The following is an 18,567-nucleotide window of genomic DNA, read 5'->3' as shown; positions in this document are numbered from 1 at the left end:
AATTTAGAATTGTATAAAAATTTGAATTGAACTAATTACCTATGTATTATTATATCGTATGTATTGTGAATTGATCCAACATATTATCTTATCGTAAATTGAATTAAATGTTTTTATTAAATATTATTGATTTTATTTTTTCATTTTTTATTAAATATTATATTAAAAAATACATACATACAAAAAAAAAAAATAATTTGTGACGCAGAAAAAGAGGCAAATTTTATATAAAAATATTTGTATAGGAAAAAATTATTTTTAAAAAATTTTTCAAGGTTAATATTATTAAAGAAACCATTGAAAACAAATGAAAGAACCAAATCTTAAAAATAATAAATTTTTTTTTTTTTTTGAAAATATCCTACATATTTATGAACATGCATATATACATATAAACGGATAATTATCAAAATATATAAATTTTAAATAATGATGATATCGTAAATTTGAAAGAGAAAATAACAAAATTTTTCTATAATGAACTTTTTACTTTGGTAGCAAACGAAGGTTTTCTTGTTTTTGATGTTTTTAATGAGAGAGAGAAAGAGCAAAGTCTGAAAATTTATGCCCTCCATATTCTAAAACGTGGGATTTTTTATTTATATATTTGACTAAATGAATATTAAAAAATATATTTTTAAGTATTGTTTTTTTTTTTTTTTTTTTTTGAAAAAAGGTGAAAGAATAAGAATTATTTTTAGAATTTTGTATTTCTATTGTCATTTTTTTTTCTTAAATATATTTAAGTTATTTTTATGAATGTTGAAAATAGCAAAAAAAAAAATGAGGAACTATAGAGGAAATATATTTTAACAAAATCTACTGAACTATGTATAATTATGTAAGGGGAGAAACAGTATCTATTTTTGTATATATATACTGAAATTAGATTGTACAATATACCATCCATTAAAATCAATTTAGTGTGTTCTAATTTTCATATGATTTAGTTTAAAATTTATATTAAGTAAAAAATGTAAAGTAGGGGTGTAATGAACCTTAAAATTTCCTTTTTTTTAAACATTCTCAGTAATTAAGTTGAATATCTTATTTCAAATACTAAGTATGTGAGAGGAATAATTTTCTTAATATTCCAATTTAAAAATTCTTATTATGTTAAGTTTTTCTGATTATGTATTTTTCCAATTCTTATTATGAATGTGTATAAATATGTGTATGTAAAACTGATGAATGAATATTTTTTTACCGGTATGGAAGAAGAAATATTTTTTTATTAAATTTTGTTCATTAAAATTTTTATATTTTTTGTATTACTGTTCTAATTTGTATTTTTTAATATTCAGAAAATTAAAATTTTGATTATTTTGTTAATGATAAAATTAACAGAATTAATGCTTTTTTTTAATTTTCTTGCAATTAATTAATAAAGGAAGAAAATATCCAATTAAAATTCAATAATTCTTAAATTGTTAGCTCAATATATGTATGCATGTTAGATTCATCTCTCTTTTCATATACGTGTAATTTAGTTATCTAGAAAAAAACTCATTTCTCTGTGTTGTTTTTGAAATTGTCATAGATTTTAGTTTTAGTTTTTACTAAATTTCTTAATTTAACCAACATGTAAGGCAAAGTACATTTCGCATATATGTACGTGCGTCGAAGAGCAACTGCAATTTCCACTGACACGGGTTTTGATTCTATATTTCGGCGTAGTCTTAGAATTGAATAATTTGGGCTGATTGCAATTATAATTTAAATTTTCGTTCTTTAAAATTAATTTTGATATTTAATAACCATTTATGTATTTATAATTAAAAAAACTAAACAAATTATTTTATTAAAATTATTTAATTTTTTTTATTTTCTTTTTTCTCATTTCAGGATCATCCAAAGTATATTGAAGATATTCAAAAACCATAATTAATTAACAAGAATAATTAAATCTTATTTTTTTTTTTCTTCTTAAAATATTAGAAGTTTAATTCATCGTTCCTTATTGTAATAGTGCGTGTTTAAATCATCATTTTAATATTTATTTTCATATTAATTTTCTGAAAAAAAAAAAAAAAATTAAATTTTCATATTTTCAAATAAAAATTTGTAATTATTTTTGTAATATTTTTTTTTTTTTTTTGAATCATACATAAAATAATATTTTTTAAATAAATTATTGAAAGGAGAAAGGTGTAAAATTTATATACGTCTTCTAAGGATATTTTTTCATCATATACATAAAACATATACATACATAGATATTTCGCATTAATATAGAAATACATATTTATACATACAAATGTGTATTTAAGCTTTTTGTATTTTATTTTTTGTTGGGGCATAATTTTATTGAAAATACCAATTCGGTATATAAAAGCTAATTATTCATTCTTACATTAAAAATATTACAAAATTTATAAAAATAAAGAAATTTAAATTGGAGAGTTTTGGAGAAAAAATAATTGGAGAGTTTGGAGATTTTTTTTTTATATATTTTTAACTGAAAAACTAAAACAAAAAATAAAAACAAATTTGACAAAAAAAGATAAGAAAAAAATTAAAAAAATAATTAAGAAAAAAAAAACTGTGTTTGGTGATTGAAAAAAAATTTTAATTCTCTATATACATTAATTGGAGAAATAAATTAACATTGTTACATAAAAAAAAAAAAGAGAAAGAATAATATTTCTATTTTAAATTAACCTACTACTACTTACCAATTTATTCATTACCTTATTTACTACTACTTTGTATACAAGTTTTGTTCGTTTTTATTTTAACTGTTGGGTTTTCCAAGACGTTGTTGTTGTTGTTCTGTAATAAATAACAAATCATCAAAATGTTTATCGAAGATGATGCCCAGTAAGTAAAAATCAAAAAAAAAAAAACCAAAGTCATATAAATTAAAAAATAGAAAAAAACATAAGCATATTATCGAAATAACAAAATCAAAATTATTTTTTAAATTAAAATTTGATTAATCTAAAAAAAAAAAAAACAATATGAAATTTAATTAATATTTAAAAAAAAAAGTATTTAATTTGCATGTTGAAGACAATAATTAGTTTGTTATACCTTTTTTAAAATTAAAATTTGCATGGCGATAATTGTTATGATCGTAATAATAATGAGTTCTTAAATATTAAATTTGCATGATTTTACACGACATTTAATATTTGTATTTTATTAATTAAATAGAATTTAAAGTGTATTTTATAAATTAAAAAAAATTACCTTAACAAATTTATAATCGCTTAATTATTTCTTCACATTTAAATTCTTTAGTATATTATTGTGTATCTAATAATAATTGATAAAATAATTTTTATGTGTGAAAAAATTAAATATGTTCGAGTTTTTAATACTTTTGTGAGTGTTTAAAAAATTTATTATTAAAAAAAAACTACATATAATCACGCACTTCATTTAATATTTTTTGTTTTGCTTAATAATTATTTTGTGTTTCGATTATTTTTTATATATATTGAAAGATGATAAAGATTAATAAAATTTGTGACAAATGACAATTTAGGGTGTTTTCCTCTAAAATACTCTCAAAAAAAATTTCGAGTTAAATTTTTTTAATTCAAATTCAAGAAAATCATATCTCTTATCAAAAGACATCAACTAGAATAAATGTAAGTGACAATAATTCCTTTAAAAAGGCGTACTTACATAGGTAGCGCTATCTTTTTGGACTATTTATATAAATTCCCTAAATATAATGTATACTCAATGTAAATATCGTATTGACCCTTATTTTAAATTAATTCATGCTAATATTGATTAATTGATTATATTGTCTTACTTAATATTGAGATATGCATATTATTGAGCTTACTTTATCAATTGGATCTAGGTTCGAACTTTCTTTGGCATCTGGTATTATTTTCAAAATTGCAAATGAGAATCATTCAATATTTTTTTATTTCAATTTAATTTAATTTATAAATATTATTGATTCAACATTTCTACATAAATCTTTATTTGAGAACTGAAACAGTTATTTGATACTACCATAAATTAAATATATAGTAGAAAGAGTGGAAATGTTACGTCACCTAAAAAATTAACATTTTTTAAAAATACGAAATTAAAAATTCAAAATTGCTCGAATTTTAAGGTCATGTGATGTGAACAGATTATAATTAAAGTCCTTGTTCTGTGGTTTCCAAATTATATTTAATATACCATTAATAAATGCTATATATCATTACTAAACGGTCAAGAGTGAATTTAAGTATCTGTAAATCGGAACCAGTTAAGCTGTGAATATTGTCTCCATATAAAAATTTTGTTTACCCATAAGGGTCCGTACACTAGTATATAACAGTGTACTTAGATACGACACACCCTGTATACAATTATTTTACGTTCTCAGATTTTAATTACATTTGTATAGCACGTATTAATGAAATTATCATCAATTTTAATTATAATCAAATTGTTTACATATTTTGATTGGTTTTTTAATTTTGTTTTTTATGTTTAACGTTTAATATTGTTAATTAATACACCTTTGGTTTTGCATACTTATATTTATTTGTGTATATGGTATATTCAGAGTACTTTTTATACATAATTACTTTTTTTTTCTTATTTAAGATAAGTATTATATTTGAAAAGTACAAGAATTCACAAGTTAATTTTTTTTGATAATATCACAATTTTCACAATAGTCATGTCACGAAATCTTTGATCATTGCCGTAATTACAAAATTTTATTTCCGCTTTGAAATTCTGTTGAATGAATACATTAAACTTTAAATATTTTTCACTGACTAAACGTATTTTGAAAATATTTTATATAGAATAATTTTAATATTTGAATAATAATTGAATATTTTTTATAATTATGATTTTGATAGGTTTCCCATTACATGAAAATAATTTTGGGGTATAATTATGTCTTCTAAAATTGTTCTATATTTTAAATTACATACTTATATAAATAACAACAATCATAAATATTTCTCTCAAATATTTGCAGTTAAGGCTAATAAACATTAAGTTTTAATCACATTTCAATTAATTATCACAAAAATAGTTCATTCAAATGCTAAATTCAAATGCTAATGCAATTTTCTTTGTTTCAATTCCTTTTTAATAGTTCGAAAAAAAAAACTTTATTTTTGTACTCTTGCAACCCTTTAAAATTTTCTTTATGTCATCGGTTTTTATATATAAGCATATTACACATAATTATTTATTTAAAAACAAAAATTATTCACTTTATTTATTTAGAATTTAATGATTTCTTTTATACACAAGATATGAGATTAAATTACATTTCCTTATAATTTTATATTCAATATCTACTTTAAATATATATATGTATATATATTAAATCACAACCTTTTTACTGTCAAATAGATTGTGTCGGTTTTCAAAATTATTAAAACAATTTATAGTTCAAAGTCCATTCACAATATATATATATAATAAAAATATAACTTACATTGTTTTTATTGTATTATCACGTGTATATTCTATGTTTACGTACGTGTATGCACTTATGAATCCGACTTTGTTTAAAAAATCGACTTTGTTTTGATATCATTTAAAAAAAAATACAAAAGAACTAGATTAGGTACTTGAAAATTTACTTACGTTTTTAGTTGTCATCGTTTTGTTACAATAATTGTCATTTAATTCTTATATAATAATATGATTCGTTCTATTGTCATTATTATTATTATTATTATTGTTTACATGAGAATTATATTATAAGCTTTTCTAATTTTTAATTCAGGCAATTGAAATTTTCTTTCATTTATAATATAACGGGTGATTATTTTGTTTCGATACCGTTTTTTTTTTTCTTCATATATTTATATTTGGGAAGTGAATTGTCATAGAGAAAATGTCACTCAAAAAATGCATCCAAATATCAAAAAATTGAATAAACAATAATTGGAAATACGTTCGGGTAGCAAATAATTTTACATTTTACATTTGTTAATTGAACCGTCTAATTTCGACTGTAGTAATAATGAAATATTTAATTATTTTCAAATATAATATTTTACGATATTCCAAAAAAAAAAAAAATGTAGGTGAAGTAGTTAGTGACATAAAATTTGGTTCATTCGAATTGATTATCTACAACGTACATAATATACTCGTAGCATTCATATAATATATATGTATATGAAATTTTATTCAAAAATCAAATTCCAATGGTAGATTTGATGATTTAGATAAAAATAGCATGTAAATTTCTAATTTTTCTGAGTTTTTCATTTCAAAACCAAACGCCTAGTAAAATAACCCTAAACACCATATATACATACATATCTACTTGTACTCATATATTATAGAAGTGTTATACAACATGTATTATATGAAAAAAAAAATTTTTTTTTTGCAACGATAATAAGTTTTAGTACTCAAAAAGAAAATATGAAAAAAGTTTAGTCGCTTGTCAGACCATACGGGTCAAAGTTTTTTCTAATATAGAAAAAACTTTTTAGTTTCAATATTCAATTTGTTTTCTTGTTTTTGATTTCCTTATTGTTACTAAACAGTGGCATTCAATTAAAGTATGAATTTTTTTTTTTTTTTTGCCGGTAAAAATGAATTTTTTGCTTTCATTTATTCACTTTATCGCAAATATACTTAAGTATTGCTTAGTCTTAAAAACTAAACTTTATTCTCTTTAAATGTTACATAAAAAACGAAAATTGCGTACACATGTAAAGCTTGATAGATAACAGCCTTTTTTTTTTAATTCAAATTCATTGAGACCGTATTAAAGTTTAGTGACTTTGGAGTTTGGATTGTGCCCTGTTCGAAATCTCAATTATCAATTTTATATATAGATTAGATATGTATTTTAAATACAAGTGCATATATAATGTACATAATATTATTATACATATTAAGTATATAAGTATTGAAAAGTTTGTATCATTTGATTAAATTGATTATGGTCGCAATAAAAGTGTGAGACAGTGTTATAGACATGGTAATTATGTTTTTTATTTAGAAAAAACAAAAACTAATAATTTTATTGTATTTCATAGTTAAAACTTGTTAAATAAAATATGTATACGTATGTATTTGTATATATAAAATTTTTAATTATGAGCAGGACATGGAAATTATTAAATTTGGGCTTTTTCGATTGCGATTTAAATCTGTTAGAGTTAGAATTTTATTTAACAAATTTTTGAAGTCTTCTTGAACAAAGTAATATAGCAAATGCTTTCAAAGTCTTTAGCTAGTACTTTAAATGCTAAAACGTCATATAAAATGTACAATATTTTTAAGATACGTAACGTGATTGTTATGTATAAGAATGTTATGTATAACAAAGAATTTTTCTTCTTATATAGCTTATTTAAACCAGAATTTTAAAATTTTTATATAGATAACATTTTCAATATTAATTTTTCTACCATTTTAAACACCTTTTTGCAATTATAATCACATTTTAAATTTATTTTACATTGCTTTGTAAAATTAAGAATTTTAGAAAAATTAATTTATTACAACAATAATTTTTAATGATATTCTTTTAATTTCGCGAATTCAACAGGTATTGCTAATGAAATTATTCAATTATAAATTGAATTATCAATTCTTTTGCACTTTTAACAAAATTTTAAATTATAAACTTTTAAGTTATCGATAATTGGGATGATGTCATCTTTATTCCAATTTTTTTTCCAGATATTTATCCAATGTTTTTGCTTAAATAAGAATGTACTTCAGTAATACTTATTTATGTAACTACTGAACATAAAATATACTTATATATAAAAATAAATATTTGTAAAATTTTATGTGTACTCGTAATTTCATTTAAAATAGTATGAATTTTATTCCTTAATTATTATTTTTTCATTCACTTTTTCATTTAAGTATTTATTTAAAAATAAATAATTAGTATTTATTGTTATATATCAATATAAACAAAATATAAACATGATTAATTACTTAAAAGTTTACCCTGTACGAAATATTGGTATATTAACCATTTAGCAAAAAAAAAAGAAAAAAAAAATTTGTTGAATGATTTCCATTATATTTTCCAAAATATTTTGGAATGGTAATTATGCAGCCAATCTTTAAATTTCAAGGTCTTCGAATTAATTTTTCTTCATCTTCGATATTATATAATATTTAGTTATTTCTCTTTCAATATATTTATCTCTTTTCCTCTATTATTTTACCAAATTATTTATTTTTTTTTAATTTACCGTTAAACCAACCTTCAATAATCTTTTGATTTCTTCAAAATACTTATATGAAATTACGAGTATTTGTATTAAAATGTTTTAACTTACTCTTAGTTTAAAAGCTCAAATAGTTCTATTTTTAATTTTTTTTTTGTAATCGAAGCAATTACTTACATAAATAATATATTGACTTAAGTATGTGATTTGAAAAAAATCTTAAATCAGCTTCATATTCATGGACGTATAAGTACATAATACGAGTATACATATATGAAATATTGATAACTATCACAACATATTTACAATATTCTCAAATTTCTTATTTTGACTAGCTCTTTCTAATTTTATTGTGTAAACGCATATTTACTCCATATATATATAAGTATACTTATATTTTTATCTGCACATTAATTCCATCAAAAATTAAAATCATATATGTGGCAATACCTAATTATTTTAATATTTGAAATATTATGATTTTTGCAATTCGTTTCGTATAATATGGTAACATTGAAAATTTTAATCATAAAATTTACAAGTATGCACCTTTTGCAAATGATAATCTTTATTATTATTATATTACTATTTTTTTTTTGTTTTCTTTTCTTAAATACTGATTAAAATCCACTTTTTAAATTTTAATCAATAATTATAATCTATATTATAAAACTTTATTGATAATTTTCATCAAAATGTTATTAAAATTTAATTGAAATAATAATTAAAGTACACAGTATTGATTTGACTCTTTCATAAAGAAGAAGTAAAAATTCTGATTATAGTACAAATCAATTAATAATTTTTAAGTTTTAACTTTTAATTTTTGTATGCAAATACTCAAAAATTATTGAAAATATTTGGAATTTTATTTATTTAATTTAACTAAAACAATTAAATCACGTTATTTCCGCATAATTAAAAATTATAAGTAAATAAAAAATAAAGTAATTATTAGTTTAAAAAGAGTGTAAAATTGCTTGTTTCTTTGTCTATGGTTGGCTTATGTAAAACACTATTTAACAATTTTTTATGATCATAATTTATTACTTACAATATTTTTTTTTTTTGAATTGTGGTTCAGCTTTCATATTAAATCTAATAATTTTAATGCATTTTATTTTAATATTTTTTTTTTTTTTTGTTTAATGAATCATAACATTTTTATTTGATTTTGCTTTGTTTTGCTTTTTTTTTTTAAATTTATCAGCACTTTTATTCAAAATTATTTTGCTTATTCATAAATTCAAATATTTTAAATACATATTTTATATTTCACTTTAAATTTAAAATTTTTATACTCAATAATTATTATTATTGTTGCATTTTAATTAATAATTTCACACAATAATTTTATATTTCTTTATTGCAATTTTAATGTTAAAAAATTGTTATTAATTATTTTTTTTTATTTTCCAAAAAAAAAAAAAAAAAAATTGAATTTAATAGTTTTATTATTATTATTTTATATTTTAGGATGGAGAGTTTTTGGGTGCAAACTGCAATCGGAGCAATTAAGGTATTCGCATTTGTATGCGATATAATAACATTACCTGTATATTTGGTATTACAAAGACCATGGAAACGGAGACAAGCATCAAGAAGAATTAAGGTATATTAATTGTATTCTATTCCTGTTAAGTTACTTGATTTTCCTTTTTATTATTATTTATTTTAATTTAACTTCCTAATATAAGTGTATAATTTAAGGAAGTTTTATGTTGAGAACAATATGTAACTAAAATAATTGTAAAATTAGAGAAGACAAAAATATTTTGTTAAAATTCTTTTTTAGTTGCACTAGAAACTTGAAAAAAAGAATTTATTAAAAATTTTTTTTTTATTTAAATTAAATTTTGACTATCCGATAAATATCCGATAAATATTTAATTTTAATGTTGTGTCTTCTAAAATTTATTCGAAAAAATTAAATTTATTTTAATCATGCTTATTCATAATATTTTTTGTTCTTTTTTGTCACTAATCCTATAAGAAACGAACTAGATATTAATTTTATACTTACTTATATAAATATTTACTTAAAAATATTTATTTAATTTTTCATTTTCTTAACTCGTGAACTAATATTTGTTTTAGCACGCTTACTTATTTTTTGTTTTTTTTTCTCCTTCTTTATAAATATAATTATCTTTAAGGTCCTCGAGACGGTAATACCATATGATTAAACTCAAATATCAGAAATTTTATTTTTAAACTAGATTTACCTATTTCTTTTTAGATTGTATTCAATTTTACAACGATATTAAGTATTTTCAATTTAAATTTTTTCAGTTCTTTAGTTAGAAATTTTAAGTAGTTCTCTAAAATATGAATAGTCAATGTAGTTTTTTAATTAAATTTTATGACTTATGTAATTATATGTACATCTATGTCATTTTAATAACGAGAATCATGATAATTTCAATAGGTACTTGTAAAATTGTACTGCGAGCATGATAAAAATTTTAAAAATCAATTAAATGCTAAAGCGGATTACAAAAAGTTTTATGTAATCGAAATTATAAATTCTTAATATACTTATATAAGAAATTGCATTTTTGATTTAAAAGAAGAATTTTTATTTTATAATTAATGTGAAAATTAATAATTTAACAAGTGTTATTAGAAATATTTTCAAAATTTATTTATTTAATATTTTGCAAATTTTAATCATTTACTTTACAATATTATACTTTAATACTTTAATCAAAAATTATTTATAGACCCAATTCAATTAATAGGCAAAGGTTGATACCTTTCATTGAGAATTTTAACTAGTAACAAACTATTTTGTTTTTTTTTTAGTTTTATTATTAGTACCCCTGCTGGTATGTGTATACATAAATACAGTTACTAAGTACTTATATTATTTTTTTTTTGCTTTTAATTAATTTTTGAATTTAAGATAAAAGATTTTAGTATTAATAAAAAAAAACTTTATAGAATTAAAAAAGACATAGGAAATTTTAAGTTTAAGATAAGGCGCGGTATCATTTAAAATTTTATAATCCACCACGTTTTTATTTTTTTTTTGCGTTTATAATTAACTAGGTGTACTAAATATAATATTTATTACACATTTATATAAAGAAAAATTATAGATTTTAATGCTGGAAGGATTGAATTTATAGAACTTAGTGATTATAGGAAATTTATTACACTTATTTGCTTTATAACCGTAACATTTATTAATTTTGAATGCAAATTGTTTTTTTATTTTAGAATTTCATTGAAAATTTAATATTATTAACAGAAAACCAAAAAAAAATTCAAAATTTCCCTAAAATTGGGGGAAATTTGTTTTATTTTTTTTTGTATGATTGCTTAAATTTCCAAATAATTTTTCCGAAATTTGCCTATTATAAGTTCCGAATAATTTTCTTGAGATTTGAAAGTTCAAAGTTACTATTTTTTTGAGTGATATTTTAACAATGGCTTTTTTCATTTTATAAAGCGTATATTAAATAGGTATGAGTGCCCTAATAACAATTATTATTGTTAAATTTTTTTTTAATATGTTTTTCTTACAAAAAAAAAAAATTGTATACAGTTTTGTTTATTTGTATTTTTTTTACATTTATGACAGGGTTTACGTCTTCGTGATAAACCAGATGAAAATAAATATAAGGCAGATGATGTAGAGGTTTTTATTTTGTTTGCTTTAAATTGTTATTTAAGAATTGTTTTTTTTATATATTTGATATTTTTTTAATTTCCTTAATAATTTTTTTTTTGTTGTTTTTTCCTAATTTGCTTAATTATAATATAATAGTTCTTAAACATTATGTATCGACCTATTGTAGGTTTTATAGTCTAATAGCGCAAAAAAAAAAAAGGAAATTTTTTCAAAATGTTTGAGAATTTATTTTGAGTATTGAGTTAATTCTGGTAATGTTTAATATTAAATAGGATTATAATATTCTGGTGTAATAATATGACGCAGATGTTTTAAATCTGAATAAATCAAGAGACTAAATTGTAAATTTTAAAGACAATTTATAAAATTAAATCAAAAGTTAAGTCGGGCACACATCTGATAATGTATTCCCTACTCGTTTCAGACTGCCATCTATCATCTACTAGAATTTGAATTTATTTTCATAACTCTATTTCAATACCTTGAATAGATTCTTAATCTGATAATCGTAAATTAATGTCTAAATAATAATTATTAATTAAAATTTAAAATTAATTAATATTGAATCAGATTAAACACAAGTTTTATCAAATCAATTGAATATTTTTAGATTTTGTACATTATTTTTTATATTTTTTTTTTATTTTTATTCAGGCTGCACCTGTGAAAGATAAATCAGCAGAAAAATACAAATATGATCCAAATGATCCAGAGGTTAAAATACAATATTTTTTTTTTTTCTTTAAAAACGCAATTTTCTAGAAAAACCAAATGCAAAAATGAACACAGAAATTTCTTTGTACTTATATTTTTATAACACGTTCAAATTTATAATTGTACATAAGTAATGTGTATATGGATAATTTTATTAATTTTTGGAAATTGTTTTTAAAATCTTATTTCTTGTATTTTATTTTGGTTATTGTGGGATTTAGTATTAAAATTTAAGTATATACTATAAATTTTACGGGATATAAAATATTATTTTGGTAGAACTCCTTATTTTATTAATCATTTTATGATTAAATTTAAAAACTAATTAATGATCGAATTTAATATAAAAGAATCGAATAAAATGAATCGAATAAAAGTTTCAACTATAAAATATGAACAGAAAATGTAAATTTTCTTGAAGACAGCTATATATGTATGTATATAGATTATCCTCTCTTTTTAACATTATCGCAATTAAATTTTTTATTTTCGAAAATTTAGAATAATTTATTGACGTTCATAGATGCTATTTTTGCTATCACATAAAAAATGATTTTTATAAAAAAGTTTTGCTAATTTTTGTAAGAAAGTGGATTTTTCATAATTCAGTTGTAACATTGGTCTTAATATAAAGAATCTTTGATAAATCCAAATTGCAAAATCTCCAGTAACAGTATGTTCGAAAATAACAGTTGTACTTAAAGTTCCATAGTTAAAAATTTTAAGTTTTTTTTATAACTATTGCAAAAATATTATAATTTAGAAGAACAGCATAAAAGAAAAATTTTGAATATTGAAAGATTACGCGAATGTGTTACAAATCTGAAGATTTGTAAGTATATGTGAAAAGACTTTTAAGAATTTAATTTCGAAATGTCAGTGCGTGTCTGACATTATCGAAAAATTCCAAAGTGAATCCGCGTATTTTTCTTTTAAGAGTTAGAAAATAATGTCAATTAGCTTTTTTCTTTTCTTTGTATTTTACCTCAATTTTTAATTCGAAGCAATGATATTAATTTTTGTTAAAACTGAAAAGTTCCCATAATTTATTGTCCAAAATTTTTAATAGTTTTATAGGCTTTGGAAAAAAAAGTTATTGGAAATATTTCCGTATTTGGAAAATAAGTTTTTCTAAAATGTAATTTTTATATAAAAGTAATCTTTTAATCATAGAATTAAGAAATTAATTAATTCCTTTAGGTTAATTTAGTAAAAAACTAATATTTACTTAAATTTTAATACAATGTTGAAATAAATGTAGCCAAATATGATCACAAATGCAAAAACAAATAAAATTTTGCAAATAATTTAATTTTAATTTCATTATGGGCTTTGGATTATATTTTTTTTTTTTTTTTATATTAGTTATTATTATTTTTTATTATTACAAATTAAATGGACATGGTGATTATTCGTACCTTTTCAAATTGCATACTCAATATAATTTTTTAAAATCTATTTTAATTTTTCAGTTTAAATTTGTTTATTTTTTCTTTAATTTTTAGTTTGGTTTTCTTTTTCAATCAAAGCTTCTTAAATAAGTTGATACAATGTTGTGTTTAAGAAATTTTTTTTAAATAAGTTCGGGAAAAATTTTTATTTCGAATAATTTAAATCGTTTTAAAACTATTATTTTTATTAATTACATGATAATGACAATCTGAATTACTAAAATATTGGCCTAAGAATTTTCAAATTTCAATTAAGAAAATTTATTTATTTCGAATTGGATTTTTTAAAATTATACGAAAACTACTTAAAACTAAATATTAATTTTTTTAAGACTAAATAATATATTTTAAATGAATAATTGGTAAAATGTATTAAAATTAACTCTTAAAACTCGAAGCTATTGAATTCTCAAAATTCGAAGCTATTCAAAGAAAAAATTGATCTTTAATATTAATTTTTTTTTGTAATATAAGGGAAAGTCACTTAATTTTATTAATGACTGTAAACTAACCTCAAATGTACAGGAATTTTTGTTCTTAAGTCACTTAATTTTATTAATGACTGTAAACTAACCTCAAATGTACAGGAATTTTTGTTGCGGAATTCATTCTTGAATACTACTAATGTAAAGTTTTATATGTATAGCTTTCTTTGTTCTTATATGTGTGTTCTTGATTTACTGACAGGGCTTGATATAATTTCCAAAGGTCCTTTTTTCTATATGAACAGGGATATAAATTCTTTTTTTTTGGACTGTGTAGAAGCACCTTTAATCGTCTTTATTATTATTTTTTAATTTACCACAATAAACTCCACAGTTTCTATTAGTGTTTAAATATAATAAAAGGAATTAGATTATGCTTTAATTTCCCCTATCTAACACAGGTTTTCTTGGTGTGCATAATTTTTATTTTTAATTAATGTTTTACCAAAAAAAAAAAATAAAAAATTAATGTTATTTGTTCAATTTCATAATAGGCAAAAGCTTCCAGTCAAGACGATACTCAAATTACATATCGTTCAACGGATCCACCGCGTTCTGTTCATGTTCAAATGTTGCAGGCAAACATTGATACACTTGAAAAAATGTTTAATTATTGTGTAAAATTACATTCAAATAAACGATGTTTGGGCACTAGACAAATTTTAAGTGAAGAAGATGAACTTCAACCTAATGGACGTGTATTCAAAAAATATAAAATGGGTGAATATAAATGGAAAACATTTATGGAAACTGGTAAAATGGCAACAAATTTTGGTCGTGGATTACGTGAACTTGGACAAAAACCTGGAAAAAATGTTGTTATATTTGCTGAAACACGCGCTGAATGGATGATTGCTGCACATGGTTGTTTTAAACAAAATCTTCCAATAGTTACTGTTTATGCAACATTAGGTGATGATGGTGTTGCACATTGTATAAATGAAACTGAAGTAGATTGTGTTATTACAACACATGACTTGTTACCAAAATTTAAACATTTATTGGATAAAGTAACAAAAGTTAATACAATTATTTATATGGAAGATCAATTGAAGAAAACTGATACAACAGGATTTAAGGAAGGAGTAAAAATTGTTTCATTTTCTGATGTTGTTAAAAATGGAGCGGAAAGCAAAATCGGTAAATAATTCTTGCTCATTTAACTTACAAATTTTATGCATATAAATATTAATAAATTGTAGAGGGTGTGTCTCCAAAATCTGAGGACGTTGCAATCATTATGTACACATCTGGTTCAACTGGTACGCCAAAAGGGGTTTTGTTGTCACATAAAAATTGTATTACTACTGTGAAAGGATTTTGCGATAATGTTCGTATTGAACCAGACGATCTTCTGATTGGGTAAGTTGCAAAATTTTGCGATTTTGATTTTGTTGTTATTATTATTATTTTATTATTATAGATTCTTGCCACTTGCACATGTGTTTGAATTACTTGCTGAAAGTGTTTGTTTACTAACTGGTGTTGCTATTGGCTACTCAACTCCATTGACTTTAATTGATACCAGCAGTAAAATTATGAAAGGATGCAAAGGTGATGCTACTCTCTTGAAGCCAACTTGTATGACAACAGTACCAGTAAGTTATTGTCTAAGTTAAAAAAATTAACAATTTAATTTTAAAACTTTTATTTGTTTAGTTAATTTTGGACAGAATTTCAAAAGGAATTAATGATAAAGTAAATGCGCAATCGCCATTTAGTAAAGCTTTATTCCAATTTTTATATCAATATAAAGCAAAATGGTTATCACGAGGCTATACAACACCAGTAATTGATAGGTATTTTGATAATTAAAGCTTTTCTCTTTTGTTTAATTAATTAGAAAAAATATTTTAACAAATTTTAGACTAGTATTTAAAAAGGTAGCAAAATTGATGGGGGGACGTGTTCGTGTGCTTATGTCTGGCGGTGCTCCATTATCTCCAGATACACATGAGCAAATTAAAATTTGTTTATGCGTTGATGTTGTTCAAGGTTATGGATTAACGGAAACTACTTCAGCTGCCACTGTAACTGAGGGTAAATATTTCTTTTTAAACAAAAATTTTCCTGAAAATAATGCACCCCTTGCTTTTTATAAATATAGAACAAGATTTAGGATTTGGAAGAGTAGGGGCACCATTGACTATTGCTGATATCAGACTTGTGAATTGGGAAGAAGGAAATTACAGGGTTACAAATAAACCATATCCACAGGTATTTTCAGTTGCTTGAATTTTAATTATTATTAAAACTAATTGATATTTTTTGATAGGGTGAAGTTGTTATTGGTGGGGATTGTGTTTCGCAAGGTTATTACAAGCTTCCAGAAAAAACCAAAGATGATTTCTTCCAAGAAGATGGAAGACAATGGTTTAGAACGGGAGATATTGGAGAAATTCACCCTGACGGAGTACTTAAAATCATTGGTAAAAATTTGAAAATACATAAAAATGTTATTCTTTTTAACTTAACCTAAATTTAACTATTTTTAAAGATCGTAAAAAGGATTTAGTTAAATTACAAGCAGGTGAATATATTTCACTTGGTAAAGTTGAAGCTGAGTTAAAAACATGCCCAGTGGTTGAAAATATTTGTGTGTATGGTGATTCAACAAAACAATTTTGTGTCGCTTTAGTTGTACCAAATCAAAAACATTTAGAGGAAATTGCCACAAGAAATGGTATAACATTTACTAAATTTGAAGATTTATGTTCATTACCTATTATGGAGAAAGCAGTTATCAAAGAGATTGCCGAACATGCTAAAAAATGTATGTAAATTATTTAAGCTTTATTACTGAAGCAAAAAAATTTACTAATTCAGAATTTATTAGTTCAGATTTCTTTAATTATAAAATCATGAAGTTGCTTTTGTAATTTTACTTGTTAAATTTTTTATTAAAATTAGCTCAATTTTAAAGACCTAAATACGGTTAAGTGATTTCATATTGCATGATAGCGTTAAATATTTTTATGAATACGTACATAGCTATATTAAATAAAAAATTTTAAGATTATTGTTTTTACAAATTTCAATTATTACTTTTAGGCAAACTACATAAATTTGAAATCCCGGCTGCTATTACATTATGTAAAGAAGTATGGTCACCAGATATGGGATTAGTTACAGCTGCATTTAAATTGAAACGGAAAGATATTCAAGAAAGATATCAACATGATATTAATAGAATGTACGCTTCATGAAAATAACGTTAATTTAATAATTATTAAAAAAAATAATTAAATAAAGAAACCTGTTAAATAGGTATAGAAAAGAAATAATAAAATTTGAACTAAAAACACAAAAATTTAAATTAAAATAAATTAGAAAATTAGAAGAAAATAAAAAAAAATCACAAAATTTGAGAGAACTGATTATGTTCAAACATTTTAGTTTGAGCCCGACACAATAGTACGGAAAAAGTTTTTAGAGTATAAGCAAAATTTACTATCCAAGTTTTTGTTTATTTTTTTTTTTTTATTATTATGTAAAGAAATAATAAATTATGTTATAATTATTAATTATAATTAAGGTAATTATACATCATATAATAAGAGATTGTAATAAAGAAAATCACAAAAAAATAAAAGCAAAATATTTTTTAATTCATTACAAACGTTTACGTATGAAGATAAAAAGTTAAATTAATATTTTTAAGTATGATTGCATTGATTCCACAAATCATTTTTAATTTTAAACAAATTTTTTAGTTAATTAGTTCTTAAAAATATAAAAATATTCAGGTCATGTAATGATGTTACATACAAAAAATCATCAATTTTTAATACTGAAAAATTTTTATTATAGGTAATTTTTCACAAAGAAGAGTTTTAGTCATTAAGCTCTTGAAAGAGCCTTACTGATACTTGGTCTAATTAAATTTTAATATTTTATAAAAAAAACTGCAAGTTTGATTTCCCTCACTTTTAATACCTAGTTTTCTTTACTCTTAATCTGTGTAATTTACAAAATTAGAAAAATATTTGATTTATTTATTTAAAGGCGTTAAACTTATGGCAAAAATAAATTTAAAAAGCATGAATTAAATTTATCGGGAAAATAATTATATGCGAAAGGAATAAGTACGTAAACGTATTGAAATAAAGAAGAAAAAAAAATTAACTAAAATATTTGAAATT

The 18,567-nt window shown here is 21.5% G+C and overlaps 1 protein-coding gene across 6 annotated transcripts in view; it reads left to right on the top strand.

The window, feature by feature from the left end:
* The window catches only part of LOC129615557 (long-chain-fatty-acid--CoA ligase 4), a 50,574-nt gene extending 32,471 nt beyond the window's left edge, over positions 1-18,103 (top strand). The window contains exons 1-12 of one of the 6 annotated variants that reach the window (XM_055530808.1): positions 1,841-1,968; positions 9,615-9,750; positions 11,725-11,781; positions 14,920-15,565; positions 15,628-15,787; positions 15,849-16,023; positions 16,085-16,224; positions 16,293-16,465; positions 16,533-16,642; positions 16,701-16,854; positions 16,923-17,198; positions 17,477-18,103. In XM_055530808.1, the coding sequence (XP_055386783.1) occupies positions 9,616-9,750; positions 11,725-11,781; positions 14,920-15,565; positions 15,628-15,787; positions 15,849-16,023; positions 16,085-16,224; positions 16,293-16,465; positions 16,533-16,642; positions 16,701-16,854; positions 16,923-17,198; positions 17,477-17,631 (2,181 nt within the window). In that variant the 5' untranslated portion in view covers positions 1,841-1,968; position 9,615 and the 3' untranslated portion in view covers positions 17,632-18,103. Of the gene's footprint in view, positions 1-1,840; positions 1,969-2,412; positions 2,821-8,898; positions 9,070-9,614; positions 9,751-11,724; positions 11,782-14,919; positions 15,566-15,627; positions 15,788-15,848; positions 16,024-16,084; positions 16,225-16,292; positions 16,466-16,532; positions 16,643-16,700; positions 16,855-16,922; positions 17,199-17,476 lie in introns of those variants that run through there. The other 5 variants (XM_055530810.1, XM_055530806.1, XM_055530807.1 and 2 more) reach the window with 5 other exon arrangements.
* The last annotated feature ends 464 nt before the right edge of the window (positions 18,104-18,567 follow it).

Source organism: Condylostylus longicornis, unplaced genomic scaffold (assembly GCF_029603195.1).
Source record: "Condylostylus longicornis isolate FDR11 unplaced genomic scaffold, ASM2960319v2 ptg000137l, whole genome shotgun sequence".
NCBI lineage: Eukaryota > Metazoa > Arthropoda > Insecta > Diptera > Dolichopodidae > Condylostylus > Condylostylus longicornis.
This window is presented reverse-complemented; position numbering and strand designations above follow the sequence as displayed.